Here is an 18,765-nt window from a genome sequence, read left to right as displayed (position 1 = left end):
AGGGGTTCATGAATATTTCTAATTTATGTAAAAATGGTCAGTTTGGGAAGACTCATGCTTTAGGCACACGTTTGGAAAGGACTAAATTATGAGTCAAAAATATGTGGAGGCTTTATTCATAACTTTTTTGCTTTTGTCAGTGTCTTAGTTTGGGGTCTCTTAGAAGTGACCTTGAGATAAAAATTTGTGTGTAAGTAGTTTATTTCGGAGGTGATCCTAGAAAACAGCAGGGACTCGGGGTGGGGAGAGTAGGATGGCAAAGTAAGACACAGGAAAGGAATAAAGGGTGTGTTCCTAAGCAAATGAAGCTCAACTCCACTGGTGGCCATGTGCCTCAGAGTTATACCACTGGAGGGGTCATTATAGGAGCTAGGATATTTATCCAACTTCTATTGGTCACTGGTCAAAGCTGCTTCTTGGTGGGAAGGGGTGGGGAGAACATTGGACCAGCAAATGGGAGAGAGAGCACTGACAGTGTCTGCTACAGTAAATAATTCTTTATGATACTCTAGTTTCACGGCACAGTTTTGGTGGAATTAAACCTAATTAAAAATTTACTATATGTGGCAGTCAAGAAGATTGCTGCTCAGTTCCCCTTCAATTTGGTTATGAAATGAGTAATATGGTTAGCCGACAGCCTCTGGCTATTAGCCCCTCAGCCAACATAATGCTATTCTCAGGGTGGTCTCCATCAAAGGCTGAGCAAGGCCATTTATGGCCAATGTGGGACTCCTCTAGAGGGCAATCTCAGGCTGGCAGAGGCTCAGGTTTTCATTACAGTCTGACGGCTCCACCTGCCCAATCTGGTCTCCTCTCTTCACAGTGAACCTTTTGCACTCCTACGACATCTCAGCTTCTGCTTCCTGGAGAACCTAACCTGTGACACTGTATTTCATGGAATCTAAGACATTGTAATTGTATACCTCTGAGAAAATAAAAATGATGACAATTAAACTGTGGCACACCATCAACTGATGAAAGGTAGCCTTATTTTGGAGATGGTAAAATGTTAACAGAATGTGTGTATGCTAAAATAAACAAAATGTTGTGATTATTTATATTTTACTTCAACTTCCATTTCTAATCTGAGCCCCCTAGAAAGAAGACCTCTGGTGGCCTCAATTACCAAAAAGAAGCAGCAAAAGAGTAGTCATGCCTGAGCTTTGGTTGAAAATCTCAAATGGGCCACTCCTAGGATTAAACAGGTACCATTTGGCTCTTACAGCTCTTGTTGAGCAAGGGGCAATGAGTTGGTCACCCCTTCCAGCCAATTTCAGCTGTAGGGTTGTGGTCAGAAGGGTTTCACATCTTGTGGACAAAGGAACCATCAATGGATACAGTAAGAGAACACACTGCTGGTGTCACAGGCCTCTGATGCATGTTCTGGGTCTCCGCGGTCACGCATCTGAGCACTCAAGGGAAAGATAATCTTCTGTATTCCCCTTTCTCCACTGTGGAAAGATCTGACCAAAGATTTTCTGAAACAAGAATGAGAACGAGGTGATCCTACCTGATTTTTCATTGTAAGCTGCTGCTCCAGCACCCTGTAAAAAGTGAGAATGGCGTTTTAAAAAATTGAAGCTGAATGACTATAGATTACTGGTAACAAATACATCCTAATAAACCCAAAGCAACAGAAACCTTGCTCAAAATACTGGGTTTGGGGGAGGGGGGAGCACATGTGTTGTGGTCGTTTTTTATCTGCATGCCTGAAACACTTAAAATACCAAATGTTCTAGCAAACATTGACCCTACTCCACTTCCCTAGAGGCCAGTGCACTTCTAATTCAGGATGAGATGAAGGACTGGAGATAAACAGTTGAAAAGGCCCAAAGGTCACAGACCAAAATGACCCAAAACTCTGGGCAGGACTGGGCAGGCTCCAATCCCCAAAGGCTTGTGGGGTTTCTCTCAACAGAATAGAAGGGATGGGGACATAAGCCTCATCAGCTGCATCTCCCATTCACCAGTAAGAACCCCTCTCAATTACCTATTTCATGACACAAGCCTTTATGTGGAATTTTTAGGTTTAGCAGATGAGGTGCCGTTCCCTATTCCCTTGTTTTCATTCCTTCCCCATCACCCTCCTTCCCCTATCCTGAGAAAGCAGAATTGCTGAATGAGTGGAGAGAATCAAAATGATACTGAAATGACATTAAAAAAAAAAAAAAATCATCCATCCTCAAGTTGACTCTTGATTAGATTAGCATATTCTTGATTCCCCATTTACCACATGGTGCAAGGAGAAAACTTTTATTGAGCTATTAAAACCAAATGAGAATGTCAGGCATAACTGAAGACCCCGGATTTCTTGCTGTTATAGGGAGAACTATTCAAGGTGTTCAAGGTTCATGATGTATATAAATTTATGCTTTTTACCATAGAAAAGGCCATCCTCCAGGTCTCCGGAAGGTCTTTAAATGTTTATACTCTCTTTTGCATTTCCAAGCATAAACTGTAATTCCCAGATGTGGTGGCCTACTTCTAGAAATGAAGAAAGAATTCAATAAGAAGTGACCACAATCTTAGAGAATTTGGTATGAATATTTTGAAGGAGGACTAAACATAGGTTCTGACTTTGAGTAGTTTTTAATTTCAGTGATGAAGACGTACACATTGTTTTGCTATTGTTACCATTTACCTTCTATTCTTTCCAGGAGAGGTTCCAGTTGAAACCATAATGGCAGTCCAGAGAAGGGAAAGAGCTCTATGAGCTGGAACAAGGAAAGCTTTCCAGAGAGGGTGGGACTTGAGCCAGGCCTTAAGGACAGGACAGGCATTTACATATTTAGAAGAGGAAGATGAAAACAAAGTGGTGAGACAGAGCGCAGCATGTCAAACTGTCAAGCGACAGTGAGGAAAAGCCAGCCTGAGTGAGTGAAGACTCTTGCAGAGTGAAGAATGAGGAAAGTCTGTCTGCACCTGGGAGGGGTGGGCATGAATAAGTTTGTGATAAATATCTTGGACCTAATTAGATGGGAATATCTGTATAAAAATCAGAAACTGGGAAAAATTACATTTTGATGATTTTCCATCTAATAGGAATTAAAGACTGAATTTTTAGAAGAATGATGATAAAAATGCTTAAAGATACAGTTGCCCACACTTGTTGCTATCTTTAGGCCTCTGAAATGATTTCTAATGTCTTGCAATAGAAAAATTTTGCACAACCTCTACAGCATCAGAGCACTAGTATTCTTATGCATCCAGGAAAGCAGCAAGTCCAGTACAATCCAAAAATGCAAGGACAAGATGAATTTTGCCTCCACGAGGGCACTGCTGTTTTCACAAAAGAAGGGAGAGTCCTGGGCCTGCTTTGGCCTCTCGTGGGCTTTTGCTTAAGATGTTGTTGCACTTATTTCTGTCTTCAGACCAGGCTATAAAGGCCTAGGAACAGATGTGGCAGAGGGGCAGCATTCATTTAACCCCAGGGAAATTAGAAACAAGGAGCATATTCCCAAAACATTAAATTTCTTCCATTTTATAAACAACAGTAACAACAAAAGCCTTACCAACTTTCCATCACTGGTTCCTACTGTTTTTCCCGCTTTTCATGGACAAACCAGACTTCTAGAAAGAATAGTTGATTCTCCTCCTGTCCACCTGCCCACTCAGCCCACTACAGCCTGGCTCCCCACCTCCTCCCGGCACACCTCTAAAACTGCTCATCAGTGTGTGTTCTCCACGTGGTCAATCCAATGGACTATCTTCTTCCTAGTCTTTACTTGATTCCTAATCTTTTACCCTTTTCTATAGTATTTCACTCTTTGATTCCTGAAACTTTGCTTTCTTGGCTTCTCTTGGTTCTTTTGTTACCTCTCACTTTGCTTTTATAGGGTTTTCCCCTGGATTCACTTCCACCATCCACCCCTTACTTGTTCACCCCTTAATCATTTGCCCCTGGGTTCTTACAGCCACTTCTTATCTCATTTTACATACTCTCCAAGGGTCATCTCATCCACTCTCGTGGCTTCAACTCACCAACTGCAAATATGACTCCCATATTTGTATTTCCATGCTATGGCTCTCCTGAACCTTATTTTTCAACTCTACCTGGATGTCCCATAGTCCCATCAAACAGAGCCTCTGCAAAATTGGACTCCTTATCTCCTCATCCCCATTCCTGCTAAAATCCATGCTTTATCTCTTGGTTTCCACAGCTCAGTAAATGATACACCATTTATCCACTTGAATCAGAAATCTAGCAATTATCTTTGAATTTTCTCTTTTGTCCCATATCCAGTCCATCTCTGGGTCCTGACCACCCAAACCACTTTCAAATATGCCCCTATTCTCCTTGCCTAGTGATGCTGCCTCACTTCAGGGTCTCAGCACCTTTTGCCTGAGCTATGGCAATACATTCTTTTCAAAGATTTAAATGTATCTAATTTTACATTTCATTGTGTGAATAGGTGTTATATTTGCATGGTTCAAATTTAGAAAGTATAAAAGGCTCTCTCTGGTCCCCCTCACTAAATTCCCCTCCCAGAGGCAGTCAGTGCTTCTTCTGTATTCTTCGGAGACATTTTTACACAAAAGGTAACATCTCCTACAAACTCTTCTACATCTTACCCTTCCCACTTTATACATCCTGGAGATCTTTCCATATTAGCACATACAGAGCTTCCTTGTGTTTTTGTTTTGTTCTGTTTACTGCTCACTGTATTACACTAAATAGACATTGTATAGACACACTAAAGTTATTTAACTGCTAGTTCCTTATTTATGGACATTTAAGGAGTTTTTAATCATTTGTTATAAACAAGGCTGTAAAGAACAACTTTGTACATAGGTCACTTCGCATAGGGGCTAATATATCAGTGGGACAAATGCTTAAAAGTGGATCTGCAGAACTGTAAAGTATATGCAGTAATAATTCCAATAGTACTGCCAAATTGCTCTCCATAAAGACTGACACATTTCCAGTTGGATCTTACCACCAAGTGCAAGAACCTTATCTCTGGACTTTCTGCCTCCATTCATCCCTGCTTGGACCTGTGCCCTCCACATCCTTGTCAGTACCATCTTTCCAAAATGCAAGTCTGGCATTTCACTCTCCTGCCTCCCCTGATTACAACCCTTCAGTTTCTCCCCACTTGTCCTCAAGACCTTTCACCATCTAGACTTGTGCTGTCCGAGGTGGATCATGAGCTACATGCAGCTATTGAGCGCTTGCACGTGGCCAATCTAAATTGAGATGTGATGTTAAGGGGAATGAAAACACTGGATCACAAAGACTTAGTATGACAAAAAGAATGTAAGATATCTCATTACATACTTAAATGATTAAATTTTGGATATACTGAGTTAAATAACATATCACTAAAATTAATTTCACCTGCTCCCTTATACTAGGAATTTTAGAACTAACATATGACTCCCATTCTATTTCTATTGGACAGCACTGATCCAGGTCGGCCCTTCCTCCCTCATCTCCCTCACCCATCTCATCTCCTCCCAGGCCTTGGGTGCCCTCTGTGCTTCAGACCACAGTGGTCACTGCCTCAGAGGCTCCCACCCCTCCCGGAGCCCCCCCCCCCACACACACTCATTAAGATTCTGCCTGACACTTACTTCCTCTTGGAAGGCTTCAAGAGATTTTGCTCCTGCGTTCACAGGTCCGCCTCCTGAGGTCAGGGACTGACCCTGTCTTCATTCCCCAGCAGGCAGGGCAGCAGGCGGTCGGTGCCCCGGGCCAGATCAAGCAGTGAAGGCAGAAAAGCCCCAAGAGTCAGTGTAAAGGGTCGAGTTGGAGGGAGGAAACATGAAATAAGTCACAATACAGGTGAACAAATTCAATTTTCTTATAAAAAGTAGGTAAGTTTAACAAGAATTCAGAATGTGAATTACATTTTAGCGGCAAACAATAGTAATAACAAAAATAACAGTTACAAAGAGTCACAAACGCAGGAGAAACTTACTTTCTTTGCCTAGTCTATCTCCTCACGTGGGGAGGTCTGGCCCTGGGACCCCGGTCCCCGCCGCCCCGCCCTAGTCTGCAGGAGAGGGACCCCGAGACCCCAGAGTAGCCGCCTTCTCCAACGCCCACCGCCCGGGACACCGACCTGCTCACTCGGCGGAAGACGACAGCGCGGACGGCCGAGAGAGGCGGAGGGAGCGCTCTGCCGGGAACAGGGAGGGACCTCCGGGGAAGCGAAACTGAAACTTTGCGCCCCAGGCTGCGGGGCGGACCGCGCCTTCACCACGGTCCCGGCCCAGCTGCGTCCCGGAGCCCCGGCGCCAGCCCGACGCGGACAGCCATGGCCTGCAGCCTCCCGCCGCCGTCCCCGCTCCTCGTGCGGGTGTCCGAGCCCGGCCCCCGGCTGCACAGGAAGCTGGAAAGCTACTTCCAGAGCCCTCGGCTCTCGGGCGGCGGAGAGTGCACCGTCCGGCCCCTCGGCCTCGGCGCCCCGAACACCTTCCGGGTGGAATTTAGAGAAAGAGCAGGTGAGCGGCAGGCAGCAGGTGCGGGTTTCCAGGCAGACGCAGTTCAGGCTGACAGAGAGCAAGAGAAAGCGTGGCACTGGCGGGGTGGGGGAGGGGACAGGAACCGAGGGCCCCTGCTGCCGAGAGACCCACTCACACCGACAGTGAGGACAGAGCCCGCGATCTGGTATGACGGCACCTTAATGCCGATTCTTTTCCTGACTGAGTCTCAGCGGTCATCTTCCAGCAGACGCCTGTCAGCGGCTGTCCTTGACATTTAGGCATTCTGTTTTTAGGCTTTTTTTTTTTTTTTTTTTTGTCTTTTTCGTGACGGGCACTCAGCCAGTGAGTGCACCGGCCATTCCTATATAGGATCCGAACCCGCTGCGGGAGCGTTAGCGTCGCTGCGCTCCCAGCGCCGCACTCTCCCGAGTGCGCCACGGGCTCGGCCCCGTTTTTATGTTTTAAATAACGATTCCGTTGATTTATTTTTGAGGATTACAAAAGTAATGTATGCTATAGAAAAGAGAAGAGAAGAAAGAAAAAAACCGAAGGAAACTACCTGGAGATAAACAACGTGAGCATTTTGGTAGATTTCCTTCCAGCCTTTTTCTATGATTGTCAACAAACGTGTATTTACAGATTTCTGAGTCTGCACTTTTGATTTCTGCTTTTTTTCATTTAACTGGGTAATGAGTATTATTCCATATTATTGAAATAGGAGACTGGGGACAGTTTCAGAAACATGACTTTTAATGACTGGACAATGTTTCACTACCGTTAAGCTTTGATTCCTACAGTAAAACTTAAACTGCTCACTTTAGAGTTCTGAATAGCTCCCCTGTACCCTCTACCCCCATCACGGACCCACCTTCTAGGACACAGGGAGCAGCCTTACTGGGAAGGTGCTGGGGCTGGGTATAAATACGTGAATAAGAGAATTATTTGAAATCTGTCTCATTTCTGTGTGTGTATGTGTGTGTTTAATGTCTCCACTGAAGCTAAGGAGGGAGTGTTGAAAAAAGAAGAGCATCAAATTTTTGTTGACGAAAAACCCGTGACCATTTTTTTGCTGGAACCCACTGAAAATCCAATAGAGAAGAAAACGAGACCCAGAATTTCTTCATTGACACAGTCACAAACAGGGGCACAGTCTGATGAGAAGCATCCAAATGAAGGACATGTTCCTGACGATGTGGATTCCTGTGTCCAAAAGGCAAGTATTCGTTTTGTAATGTTGAACGTGTTAATTATCCTGATTTGATCATCACACATTGTACACAGGTATGGATATTCAACTCTACCCCACAAATATGTATAATCCATTATTTTCAATAAAAGCAAATATCTTAAATAAAAAAACCACAAAAAGCAAAAACAAGAAAACAAAAGGTGAGTATTGAAAGGAGGAGGTGGCTGTGTTCCTACAACTTCCTCTCTGATCACCACACCTCGTGCATTATTGATGCACAAACCATGTGCTCCCCAGGTATGGGCCAGGCACTGTTTTAGGCACTGGGACCTAGGTGAACGTAGTGGACAAGGCTCCTGTTCTCATGCAGCTTGTATTGGGGGTGGGGAGGTGCACAGAAAAACAATAAGCAAGTAAACAAAATAAATAAAACCATTTCCAAAAGTGAAGTGCATTTCAGAGAGAGTGATACTAAGAAGAAAGTAAAATGAGGTTTTGCCTCCCAGAATGACAGGCCATGGTGAGCCAGAGGAAGATGGAGGTGGTGCTACTTCTGGCCAGAAGACAAAAACAACTTCTCTGAGGATGATACATTTGGCTTGAGACTTAAATGATGAGAAGGAGCCAGCCATGTAAAGATTCATTCAAATAGATTTCCACTGCCTCTGTGTGCCAGGCACTGTTACAGGAGCTGGGGACACAGCCAGGAACATGGCAGACTCTGCCCTCAGGGACCTTACCTTCTAGTGAGGGAAACAGACAATAAGAGTAAACAGATATGTAATAAAATGTCTACCAATGATAAGTGCTGGGAAGAAAAATAATTCATGGTAAATGATAGTGACAGAGCCACCATTTTAAATAGGATGTCAAGAACAACCTCTCAAATGAAGTGACCTCTGAGTAGAGAAATGAATGAAGTAAGGAAGCTACCCAACGGATTCCTGGGGGAAGAACGTTCTCGGCAATGAGAAGCACAAGTGCAAAGTCCACAGACAGGCACTTATATCTTGAGCCCCAGAAGGTTCAAGGAAGCCAGTGTGGGAGGAAGGCAGTGAGCAATGGAGAGAGTGATAGGAAGTTGGAGAGGTGCTCAGAAGTCAGGTCTTTGGGGATATAGGTAGGGACTTTAGATTTCCACTTAAATGTTAGGGATTCGTTAGATGGTTTTGAGCCAGGGGAGTGAGGCGCTCTGATTTATATTTCTAAAAGATCGCTCTGCCTGCTGTGTGAAAAACCAAATGTTGGAAAGGGCTAGAGTGGAAGGTTAGAGCCCAGTTAGGAGGGGTCGCAGTGGGCCAGGTGGAAGATGAGATTGGCTTGAACTCTGGGTAGTCCTGATGGAGGTATGAGAAGTGGCTGGCTTCAGGAAACATTTTGAAGATCTAGAGGAAAGATGTTACATGCAGAGAAAAGAACGTATGCAAAGACCTTGAGGGGGAACAAAACATTAGAAATTTTGCTTTTATATCACATTAAATTTGCCTCTGTCCTTTTTATCCTAATCTGCTGTGTCTGTCTTATATTTGAGCTTCTAAAAGCCAGGGTTTAGAAGGGCCCAGCAACTTTGCATGCAGTCAAGTATTTAGTTTAAAAGAGAGAGAGAGAGAGAGAGAAGAGAAAAAACAGTAATAGGAAAAAAACATCCTTATATTCCTATATTTATGACTCCCTTCCAGGCTCACAGACTCCTGTAAGGACCACAGCACCGAGAAAGCGGAAGTGCCTTCCTTCCACCCTAGTTCCCCAAGGTCAAACAGATTGTAGCAGCATGAGAACACAGATCTCTTGGCTTTTAACAAATGTTCATGCCCAGGCTGTACTGCAGACCAGTTACATCAGCATCTCTGAGGATGTGCCTGGGCCTCAGTTTCTTTTTTTTCCACTTAACTCCCCGGGTGATTCTAATATGCAGACAGGACTGAGAACCTCTGGGCTGTAGCATCTAGGATTTGAGAGGAGTCACTCACTGCTAAGGGGAGACATAGTGGTTGTTTCTCTAGTCATTCTCCTGAAAAGATGACTGTAGCCCTCCCTGCATGTATGAGAGATTTTATTTGTTCCTGTTCCTTTTAAAATTTCAGATCTTTCTTACTGTAACAGCTGACCTGAACTGTAACCTGTTCTCCAAAGAGCAGAGGGCACACATAACTACTCTGTGCCCCAACGTCAAAAAAATGGAGGGTCACAATGGGATTGAGATGGTGTGTGGTGACTTCAAAGATATTGAAAAAATACATTGCTTCTTGAGTGAGCAGCTCCTGGAAAATGAGCAGAGGCGTGAATCTTCTCCTCCAACAACAGAGAGGAAGCCACTCAGTCTGCAGGACCAGATCGGCTACATTTCTCCTTCCAAACCAAAAACCAGGCCAGAAGAGGAAAACAACCATTTTGAAGTCCCCTTGCCTTTCTTTGAATACTTCAGCCATACCTGTCCTGATAAAATAGACTCAATAGAGAAAAGATTTGATATAAATATCAAAATCCAAAAGAGTTCTCCACATACAGTCAGTTTAGACTTCATCGCGAGTCAATCAGGTGACGTAGAAACAGCTGGTGAGTATTTTGTCAGTGAATTTCAGAAGAACACAGAACCTCTGAAGCAAGAATGTGTCCTTTTACGAGACAGTAAGCAGACAAATAAAATCAAAGAGGAATTGAATCGCCAATTTACAAAGCTCCTTATAAAGGAGAAAGGAAGAGAATTGATTCTTCTTGGGACCCAAGATGACATTTCAGCTGCCAAGCAAAAAATCTCTGAAAGTCTTGTCAAGGCACCTGTGAAAATATTGGCTTCTAGTCACATGAATGGAATTGATATTGACACTGCTTGCTATAAGCTTTTAGAAGCTGAATTACTCCAGGAAGCATCAGAGATAGACAAAAAGTACGACACTCGCAGTAAGGTTTTGGAGAAAAATCAGAAAACCCACATTCTGTTCGAACCTAAGGACAAGAATGTAGATCTGTCTGTGCATGCTTGTGCGTGTTTCATTGATGCCTTTCAGCATTTCTCATGTCAGCTGACGAGAGAAGTTCTTTTACTGAAAACTTTGCGCAAGGAGAGAAAGCACTTACATGGGACCAAGTTTGCCGATGACTTTAGAAAAAAACATCCATATATACACTTTGTAGTAAATAAAGAGTCAGTGACTTTGACTGGTTTGCCAAATCACCTTGCAGAGGCAAAACAGTATATCTTAAAAAGAGGGGAACTGTCTCTGCTGGCTGGAGAGAAATTGAATGAGGATCCTGAAATACCTGTGGACATTGATGGTAATGATTCAAAAGTGGCTTCCCCTCCATTCAAGGGCTCTGCCAGTTTTGAGAACTCAGAAGTGGACAAGAAGAAAGAGGTCATCTGTGTCATCTGTATGGACACCATTAGTAATAAACAAGTTTTACCAAAATGCAAGCACGAATTCTGTAGCCCTTGTATCAAAGTCGCCATGTCGTACAAGCCAATCTGTCCTGTCTGTCAGACTTCCTACGGTGCCCAAAAAGGGAATCAGCCAGATGGAACCATGAATTATAGTTTTTTATCACTTCCAGGTTATGAAACCTGTGGCTCCATTGTGATTACATATTTTATGAAAGGAGGCATACAAACGGTAAGTGTTTCTGAGGTTCATGGGTTTCTTTCCACTATGCTAGGATTACCAGAGCAAAAGAGACTGTTTGATACCTATTAGACTGTATTTCCCAGGTAGTTATTTCCATGGTCATTTGCAAGAGATTGAAATAGTGATAAAGTCACAGCATTTGCTTATAACTTAGGTATCTTTTGTATTTATTCTTAAGGCAGAGAAAGGGTAGGTGGAGATTATGTGTTAGGGTGGAGAGAGTCAGGAAGGTGGATAGTGTTCCCAGCATGAATTTGAAAAAAGAGGAGAAATGTGAATTGTTGACACTTTTCTTGCTTTTAATTTGCTCTATCTACAAATGAACACACCTATATATACAGTAAACTTTAGACAGGGGACTGTTTTCACATAACATTTTCTTATCTTCATGCAGGAAGAGCACCCAAACCCAGGAAAGAGTTATTCTGGAACTCATCGAACTGCATACTTGCCTGATAATGACGAAGGAAGGGAGATTTTGAGACTTCTTTGTAAGGCCTTTAAGCAAAGGCTGATTTTCACAGTGGGGGAATCTCGAGTATTAGGAATCTCAGATGTCATTACGTGGAATGATATCCACCACAAAACATCCCAATATGGAGGACCAGAAAAGTGAGAGCCTTTTGAAATGTAATGGTTGCTAAACAGAGTGTAGAGATTATAAAATATGGCAATTTGAGGATGTGGATATAAGGAGACTTTATAACAGTGGTATTGGGTATAGTAAAGTATTTTGAGAGATGCTAATTGGCGATGATGACCTCAAAGACAGAAAGATTGGTCCCCATAACCTTCTACCCTGCCAACCACAGAATGGTTATTAAATTTTGCATCAAAGGGCAAGGGGTTTCAGAATCCAAGGTGAATGATATTCTAAGTTGATTTAATTTGGACCATCATATCTATTTGAAGGGTATATCCTAGGAATCTTATTTACTTTGCTTTCTCTTAAGGTCACCTTTCTTTCTCACCTCTACCCCCATCAGTCTACAGAGAACCTGAACTCATTTGACCAATAGCCCTCTAGAAAACGTCTAAGTTGTAAGGGCACTAATGGTGGTTGAAGCTGAGTTACAGGAAATCCAGTTGTTCTTTATGAAACTCAAATAGAATACCTCAGACCCTTGGTATTCAAACAGAGAAGCACTCTGAGACCTTTTCACATCCCCAAATTTGAAAATCCTACTAGCATGTGATTACAAGTCCCTTCCCCATAAAATACAGCATATGATTATAACTTTATGATAGTCACTACTTACAATATACTGAGAATTTAAAAAGCCTGGTTGTAAGGCAGATATGCTGGTCAGACAGCGAGGCTCACTCACTAGCTGAATGACTCACATTGCACATTTAATAGTGATTATAAGTTATCCACCTTCAAGATTACCTGTGAATGTTTGCTACACTGAATATTAAATCCTCAGATGCCAAATATCTATTGTACAGATTGGAACCGTTTGTGGTGAAGCTAAAGGAATTTTTTTTTCTGCAGATATGGCTACCCTGATCCTGATTACCTGAAACGTGTCAAAGAGGAGCTGAAAGCTAAAGGAATTGAGTAAGAAAACTGCTGGAAGGCTATCTCAACCCAAGCTTTCAAAAGATGTATTTTAGGAGGCTGAGTTAATGCCAATCCTTATGTAGAAACACCTTTTAAATTTTTTCATCTCAAGAAGTGGTTTGTATACAAGTAAGAATTGGCTGGCCTCATTTCTGGAGTAATACTTTTTTATGGAAGACAAAAACCCCAAAGATCTGTGTGCAGAGTTGTGCAAGAGGTGCAAGATTTTGCTGCAGAGGTGTCATGTCTCATTCTTGTGTCATCGTTGGAGTTAGGGGTGGGTCTGAAGTCATCTGTGTTTTTCAGTTGGACCACCAGTTGCCAATTGATCTTTTCAGTGCCATCTCTGGGGTGGTCCTTTAGTTTTTTGTTTGTTTATTTGTCCCTTTAATTCCTACCTGTGAAAGTGAAATCCTAGCGTAAATATATATTTTTTAAAAGGTTTGGATATGGAAAATTAGGGACGCATATTCCCCCTCCCTTTCCCATGGCAAGAAAGTGGCCAGGAGCAGAGACTGGGCAATTTTTGGTAATAAATGGAATAAGGCTATTATTTCTAATGACAACTGGTATACAGTTGATGCGTAATAGATTTTTGTTGCCTGACTCAGGGATATATGCTGCCTAAATCTTTGGCAGAGGCAGGATATGGAAGCCATTTCTGGAATCCTCACCACTGATTTACAAAACTCAGTTTCCAACTCCAGAACACTTGGTGTCTGAACTCTGACCAGGCCCGTAACCTGAGCCTTGCTGCCCCCCTGCTCCAGGTTACAACCTTTCCCATGAGGTATACTTGCCCTGCTACATGTTTCTGAACATTTTTTCCCCTGGATATTATTGTACTTTTGAATATACCCCACTTCCAGTTTTAACAGATAAGTTACTTTACTTTCCATCTATCATTTTATGGTAACTGTTGTTTCCACTATGGAAGTTTTTCATTCCTTTATTAAGTCCCACCAATTCATGTTTTCTCCCTTAAACTCTTTCTCCCTGATACTCTCTCTGGACAGAAATAAGGAAAGAGTTGAACCTACTGTAAGGAATATATGACATGTCAAATTTTTCTTTTATTTTGGTGGCTGGCCCTTACAAGGATCCTAACCCTCAACCTGGGTGTTATAAGACCACACTCTGACCAACTGAGCTAACCAGCCAGTTCCAAATTTTACTTTGAAATGGTTCTTCAAGTCAGAAGAATGCTATAATAACAAATTATCTGGTTATCCATGTCCCATCCTCTCCAAAAACGGTGAATGATATATCTTCTTCTTTTCCTAAAGAGATATATACATTCACATATAAATTTTTTTTTTTGGTCAGATGATAATAGCTAAAATTTAATGAGTACTTATTTTGCCCCCTTTGTAGAAGCTTTACATCTATGTGATTGATACAATTAGTATCCCCATTTTATAAATGAGAAAACTGATGTACAGAGAGGATAAGTAAGTTGCCAAAGGTCACCACATTGGTAAGTAGAAGTGCTGGGATTTAAACCTGGTAGTTGGGATCTAGGGCTTCTGCACCCCCAAGTCATACTGTCTCCTACAGGGGCACTTCTCCATGGAGCAGGCTAAGGAGTTCCCTTTATTCTAGGCTTCTCTCAGAAATAGATTCCTGCACAGTGCACAAAGCAAATTTCATTTCAGGAAGTCCTATTTGAAGAACTTAAAAACCCAGAATCTTTTCCTTTGTCTAGAGAGCTGAGGAAGCTTAAGCAACATGATATGTCTCTTTCTTTAAAAACTCAGATTATACATTTAGTTTTTAGTGATTCATTAAATTCTCTATAATATGATTAATTGATTGTCTTCTATCTAATAATCTTTTAGCTAAATTTGCTCCAAAGAAGCAAAAGTTTTATTTCTACTAAGTTCTGGATCCTAGATTGCAATGTGTGCATATGCAAGTTTCATGATATGAGTGTTGGTGAGCATTTAGATTACTGCCTTTGCTCTTTGGAAGGTGTTATCATATGTATCTGCTTTAAATAAAGTTAAATCCATATTTGGAACAGACTGTGTTCTTTCCTTCACTCCTTTTTTCTTTTTCCTTAAAAAAGAAAATGGGTAATTAAACAGAATTTAGTAAAGGAATTACCTACACAGGTGTGGGCAAAGGGTTAAGGGAAACCAGTAAGAGCCGATGAAGTAGCCCCACCCTCCCCTTACCATCTAGGCTGGAGGGGCAAGGGAGAGGGCATCTACTGAACCTGATAAGGGCTTCGCATTTTATGTTTCGTACAACACATAAAGTACAACACATAAAGTATACAATGGTATGTCGATTTTGTGTGTAGCTGTTTGCTAAAGCTTTTCACAATAGAATTCAACTACTATTGACTTCACTTCTGCCACTTTGGACTATGAAAATCACACTTCTCAATATTTTTCCTTCTTAACGCAAAGAAAGATAAAAGCAGCCTGCAGGTTTCATCTCTTCTCTCCTAGAGAAAGCATATGCAATACCCTATCAAACTATACTTGCCCCATCCTTCCTGGTAGAATTTCTGCTTCACCTCTCCAGCATCAGTGCTGAATTACCCAGATAGCTCATTGAGCACCAGCAGCAAATCAGGGGCACCCTCCTCTCCAAAGAAAAAAGAAAATTAAAAAATAATACTGAGTAGTTGATGTTTCCCTAGAAATAGAATTAAAGAAGTCATTAGGAGAAAACTCGGACCTTTGTTGGACTTCCTTACACTGATCTTAATAGTTTAGTACTGTTCTTGCTTTGATTTCCATGTAGGAGTTAGCTATTTCCTTTTCTATTGGTTGGGTCTAAAACGCAGAGCCTGAGGCATAGATTAAGATACTAAGAATTTGTTTGGGGTGCAAGCGCAAGACAAACAAGGGAGTGAGGTAAAGTAACGTGATGCAATGCCATGGGTTAGCAACCTGCTCCTGCTTCACAGGAGCCTGCTGCTGCTGGTCTGGGAACCTCAATTTTTAAGAACTCCTGGCCTAGAAAATAAAGTGTAAACTCTGCAGCATGGCCATCAGGTATTTCTCATTCTACTTTGCTTACTTCAATCCTCACAGCCAAGTCCAGAGGGCTCAGTCACACCAGAGTACCAGTGTTTCCAAAGCAGCCTATGCCTTCAAGCCTCTGGCCTTCGCTCTGTATTCTCTATCTCTCTCTCTCTGGAATGCTCCTCACCTCATTCTCCTCTTAGAAATTCCCTACTCATCATTCAAGTTCTCACTCAAATGCCACTACTGTAGGAACTTCTGTCCAATCTTGTCTTCAAATTACGATGAATCACTTATTTCCGCATTATCCTAATATTCTTACATATCTCTTAATACAGATGCACTATCAAAATCCACTTACCCTCCTCTCTGCCTTGGGGGTGGTACTGGGGGCTGACCTCTAATTACTGCATGGACTACGTTCTCTGATTGCTGATTGGGTTCAGCAATGGGAGGTACCAACAAGCGATTGAAGGGTAGTGGGGCAGAGGGGTGGGGCAGTGCTTAGGGCATTCATTTCCCTGGCTGTCTCCAGAAAGCAGGCATGGCTCCTGCCAGGTGGCTCTCTCCTATAGGTAAAGCTCTTACCAGTTTCAGTAGGTGCCCTCTCCCTTGCTCCTTCAGCCTAGATGGTAAGGAGAGGGTGGGGTGTAAAGCTACAAGACTATGCTAGTTGTCGAATTGGGGAAATCCTAACTAAAGCCAAAATGTTTCATTATTTTAGTTATATTAAGTTTCTATTTGTATTGTCAGGGCTAGGGTTCAGACCCTTCAAACCCATTGTACAGACTGGGTCCCCTCACATGCCAAGCTGGGTCACCAGACCCCTCACACGCAGGTCCACACTAGGTAATTGGGGAAAGATCCCGCGAGCCGTTGGCAGAGGACACTAGCTCAGTCCTCAGCAGTTGCAGCTGCTGCTCACAGCAGCAGCCAGCAGCAGCAGCGGCCCCCCCGGGGGCATCCCGGGGCGTGGGGGGCCCCCGTGGATCCGAGCCATGCGTCCTTTATGCTTAAGTACATAACCCAGGATACCTGGGTGCACATGCCCAAATATGTTAACAATAACCATGGAACACCTGGGCGCGTGTGCATATTTACATCCAATGCTCGGCAAGATTCTGATCATCTGAGGGGCCTGACCATTTTCCTATATCTTCCCGACGACGTGGGGCTACTTCATCAGCTCTTACTGGTTTCCCTTAACCCTTTGCCCACACCTGTGTAGGTAGGTCTTTTCTTAAGTTATGTTCGATTACTCATTTTGAGTATACCATCCTATCCTGCCAGGACATTTCATGATGCAGCAGGAAAGTGTGTATTAATCTGGTTTTTGTTTCTCCTTCCCCTTTCTTCCACCGTCATCCCAGAGAGAAGGGATCTGTGTCTAATTAATCTTTATAATCTTAAAATAATGTGAGACATATCAAGGGTCTTCAATACATGCTGGTTGAATTAAATGAAATAATGCCTTGTCAGGCCAGAGAAAAAACTGATTCCAGCCCTGTATTAGTTAACACAGAAAAGGACCCAGTGTATTCTTTTGAAGGTGGGTATGCAGGGAATGGGGGGGGGGGGGGGGGTGAAAGAATGGGATGCCCTGAAGAAAAGAGAACTTAATAATCGATCTTTGTTTTTTAATGTACCAGGCACACTACAGACTTTACCTCATTTAATCCTCATGATAATACCATGAAATTGTTATGGCTGTGCCCATTTTACAGATGCGATTGACTGAGGTTACCCAAATAATGAATTACAGAGCCTGGGATTTTGACCCAGAATTTGTCAGACAGCAACGTCTGTCCCCAAAGTGTGACACAATTCTCAGGCAGCTGCTTGCAACCTGAAGCAGAATTGGTCTTCACAGAAAAGAAAGCGAAAGAAGTTCAAGGGACAAGTCTGTCGGGTGGGGCAGGCCCTGCCGTCCGGGCGAACCAGCGGAGCTGAGGATAAGTGCGCCCCAGCTCCCTCCCCTCGCTGGTGGTCTGAGTCCTGGGGCCTCGCCTCTCGAAAACTTGCACACCGAGCGCGTCCGGCTTCCCGGCCCTCTTCCTCGGGAGGATGGTGAGGCAGGGAAGGGGCGGGGAGGCGGCGGCGGGGGGGGGGGGGAAGGGGGCGGCGGTGGGGGGGAGGCGGCGGCGGTGGGGGGAGGCGGCGGCGGTGGGGGGGAGGCGGCGGCGGTGGGGGGGAGGCGGCGGCGGGGCTAACCCGCGGGCCCGGGGCGGGGCGCTTACCCCTCGGACCTGTGGCTGCCACAAGGGAAGGGAACACAGCACGAGGCATCTTTTTCCGTTTTTGGTCTTTTTTTCCTCTCAAATTTTAAAAGTTCTTTATAAATCAGGGATATTATTTCTTTATTTGTGATACGTGTCATAAGTATTTCCTCCCAGTGTGTCATTTGTCTTTCAAGTTTGCTTATGGTGGCTTTTCTTTTCTTTTCTTTTTTTTCTTTTTTTGGGCCACGCAAACGTTTTTTATGACATTCGGATTTTTAGTTATATTTTAATTTTACACTTAGATCTTAATTTTACATTTAGATCTTGATATACATTTGGGGTTTATTCTTGTGTACGGTTTGGGGAATGGATCTGATTTTATCTTTTTTCCAAATGGGTATCAAATTGTCTCAACACCATTTATTGAAAAGGCTATTGCTTCCCCAGTAACTTGAGATACCACCCTTATCATGTACAAGATTTTTATATGTAGTTTGGCTGTTTCTGGAACTTCTATTTTGTTCCACTGACCTATTTATTCATCTGTTTTAGAGAGGCTTTATCGTATGTTTTAACGTCAGGGCTAGTCCCCCTACAGAGCTCTTCCTTCTTACTGTCTTCCTAGCTATTCGTGTGTGTGTGTGTGTGTGTGTGTGTGTGTGTGTGTGTGTGTGTGTGTGTGTGTGTGTGTGTGTGTGTGTGTGTGTGTGTGTGTGTGTGTGTGTGTGTGTGTGTTACAGAGCTGACATCTTAAGGTGGTATT

The 18,765-nt window shown here is 43.1% G+C and overlaps 3 protein-coding genes across 5 annotated transcripts in view; 2 read left to right on the top strand and 1 right to left on the bottom strand.

Moving 5' to 3' along the window:
• Positions 1-5,852, bottom strand: part of PARP9 (poly(ADP-ribose) polymerase family member 9) — a 30,950-nt gene extending 25,098 nt beyond the window's left edge. For 2 of the 3 annotated variants that reach the window (XM_063098225.1, XM_063098228.1), the window contains exons 1-3: positions 5,575-5,851; positions 2,380-2,484; positions 1,511-1,544 (exon numbers count right to left, since the gene is read on the bottom strand). In XM_063098225.1, coding sequence (XP_062954295.1) covers positions 1,511-1,544; positions 2,380-2,394 — 49 coding nt within the window. In that variant the 5' untranslated portion in view covers positions 2,395-2,484; positions 5,575-5,851. Of the gene's footprint in view, positions 1-1,510; positions 1,545-2,379; positions 2,485-5,574 lie in introns of all 3 variants that reach the window. The other variant, XM_063098219.1, reaches the window with a different exon arrangement.
• Positions 5,853-6,219: 367 nt separating this feature from the next.
• Positions 6,220-14,783, top strand: DTX3L (deltex E3 ubiquitin ligase 3L). The gene is made up of 5 exons (XM_063101735.1): positions 6,220-6,447; positions 7,428-7,642; positions 9,703-11,229; positions 11,636-11,853; positions 12,737-14,783. Exons 1-5 carry the CDS (start codon positions 6,261-6,263, stop codon positions 12,804-12,806), a joined length of 2,217 nt encoding a protein of 738 aa, XP_062957805.1. The 5' UTR covers positions 6,220-6,260; the 3' UTR covers positions 12,807-14,783.
• A 3,010-nt stretch (positions 14,784-17,793) lies between these two features.
• Positions 17,794-18,765, top strand: part of PARP15 (poly(ADP-ribose) polymerase family member 15) — a 42,921-nt gene continuing 41,949 nt past the window's right edge. The window contains exon 1 of the mRNA XM_063109316.1: positions 17,794-17,850. Within this exon, the coding sequence (XP_062965386.1) occupies positions 17,848-17,850 (3 nt within the window). The 5' untranslated portion in view covers positions 17,794-17,847. The remainder of the gene's footprint in view (positions 17,851-18,765) is intronic.

This window comes from Cynocephalus volans, chromosome 1, assembly GCF_027409185.1.
Source record: "Cynocephalus volans isolate mCynVol1 chromosome 1, mCynVol1.pri, whole genome shotgun sequence".
In the NCBI taxonomy this organism is placed as follows: Eukaryota; Metazoa; Chordata; class Mammalia; order Dermoptera; family Cynocephalidae; genus Cynocephalus; species Cynocephalus volans.
The sequence above is the reverse complement of the archived record's forward strand: the minus strand, read 5'-3'. Positions and strand labels throughout refer to the sequence as shown.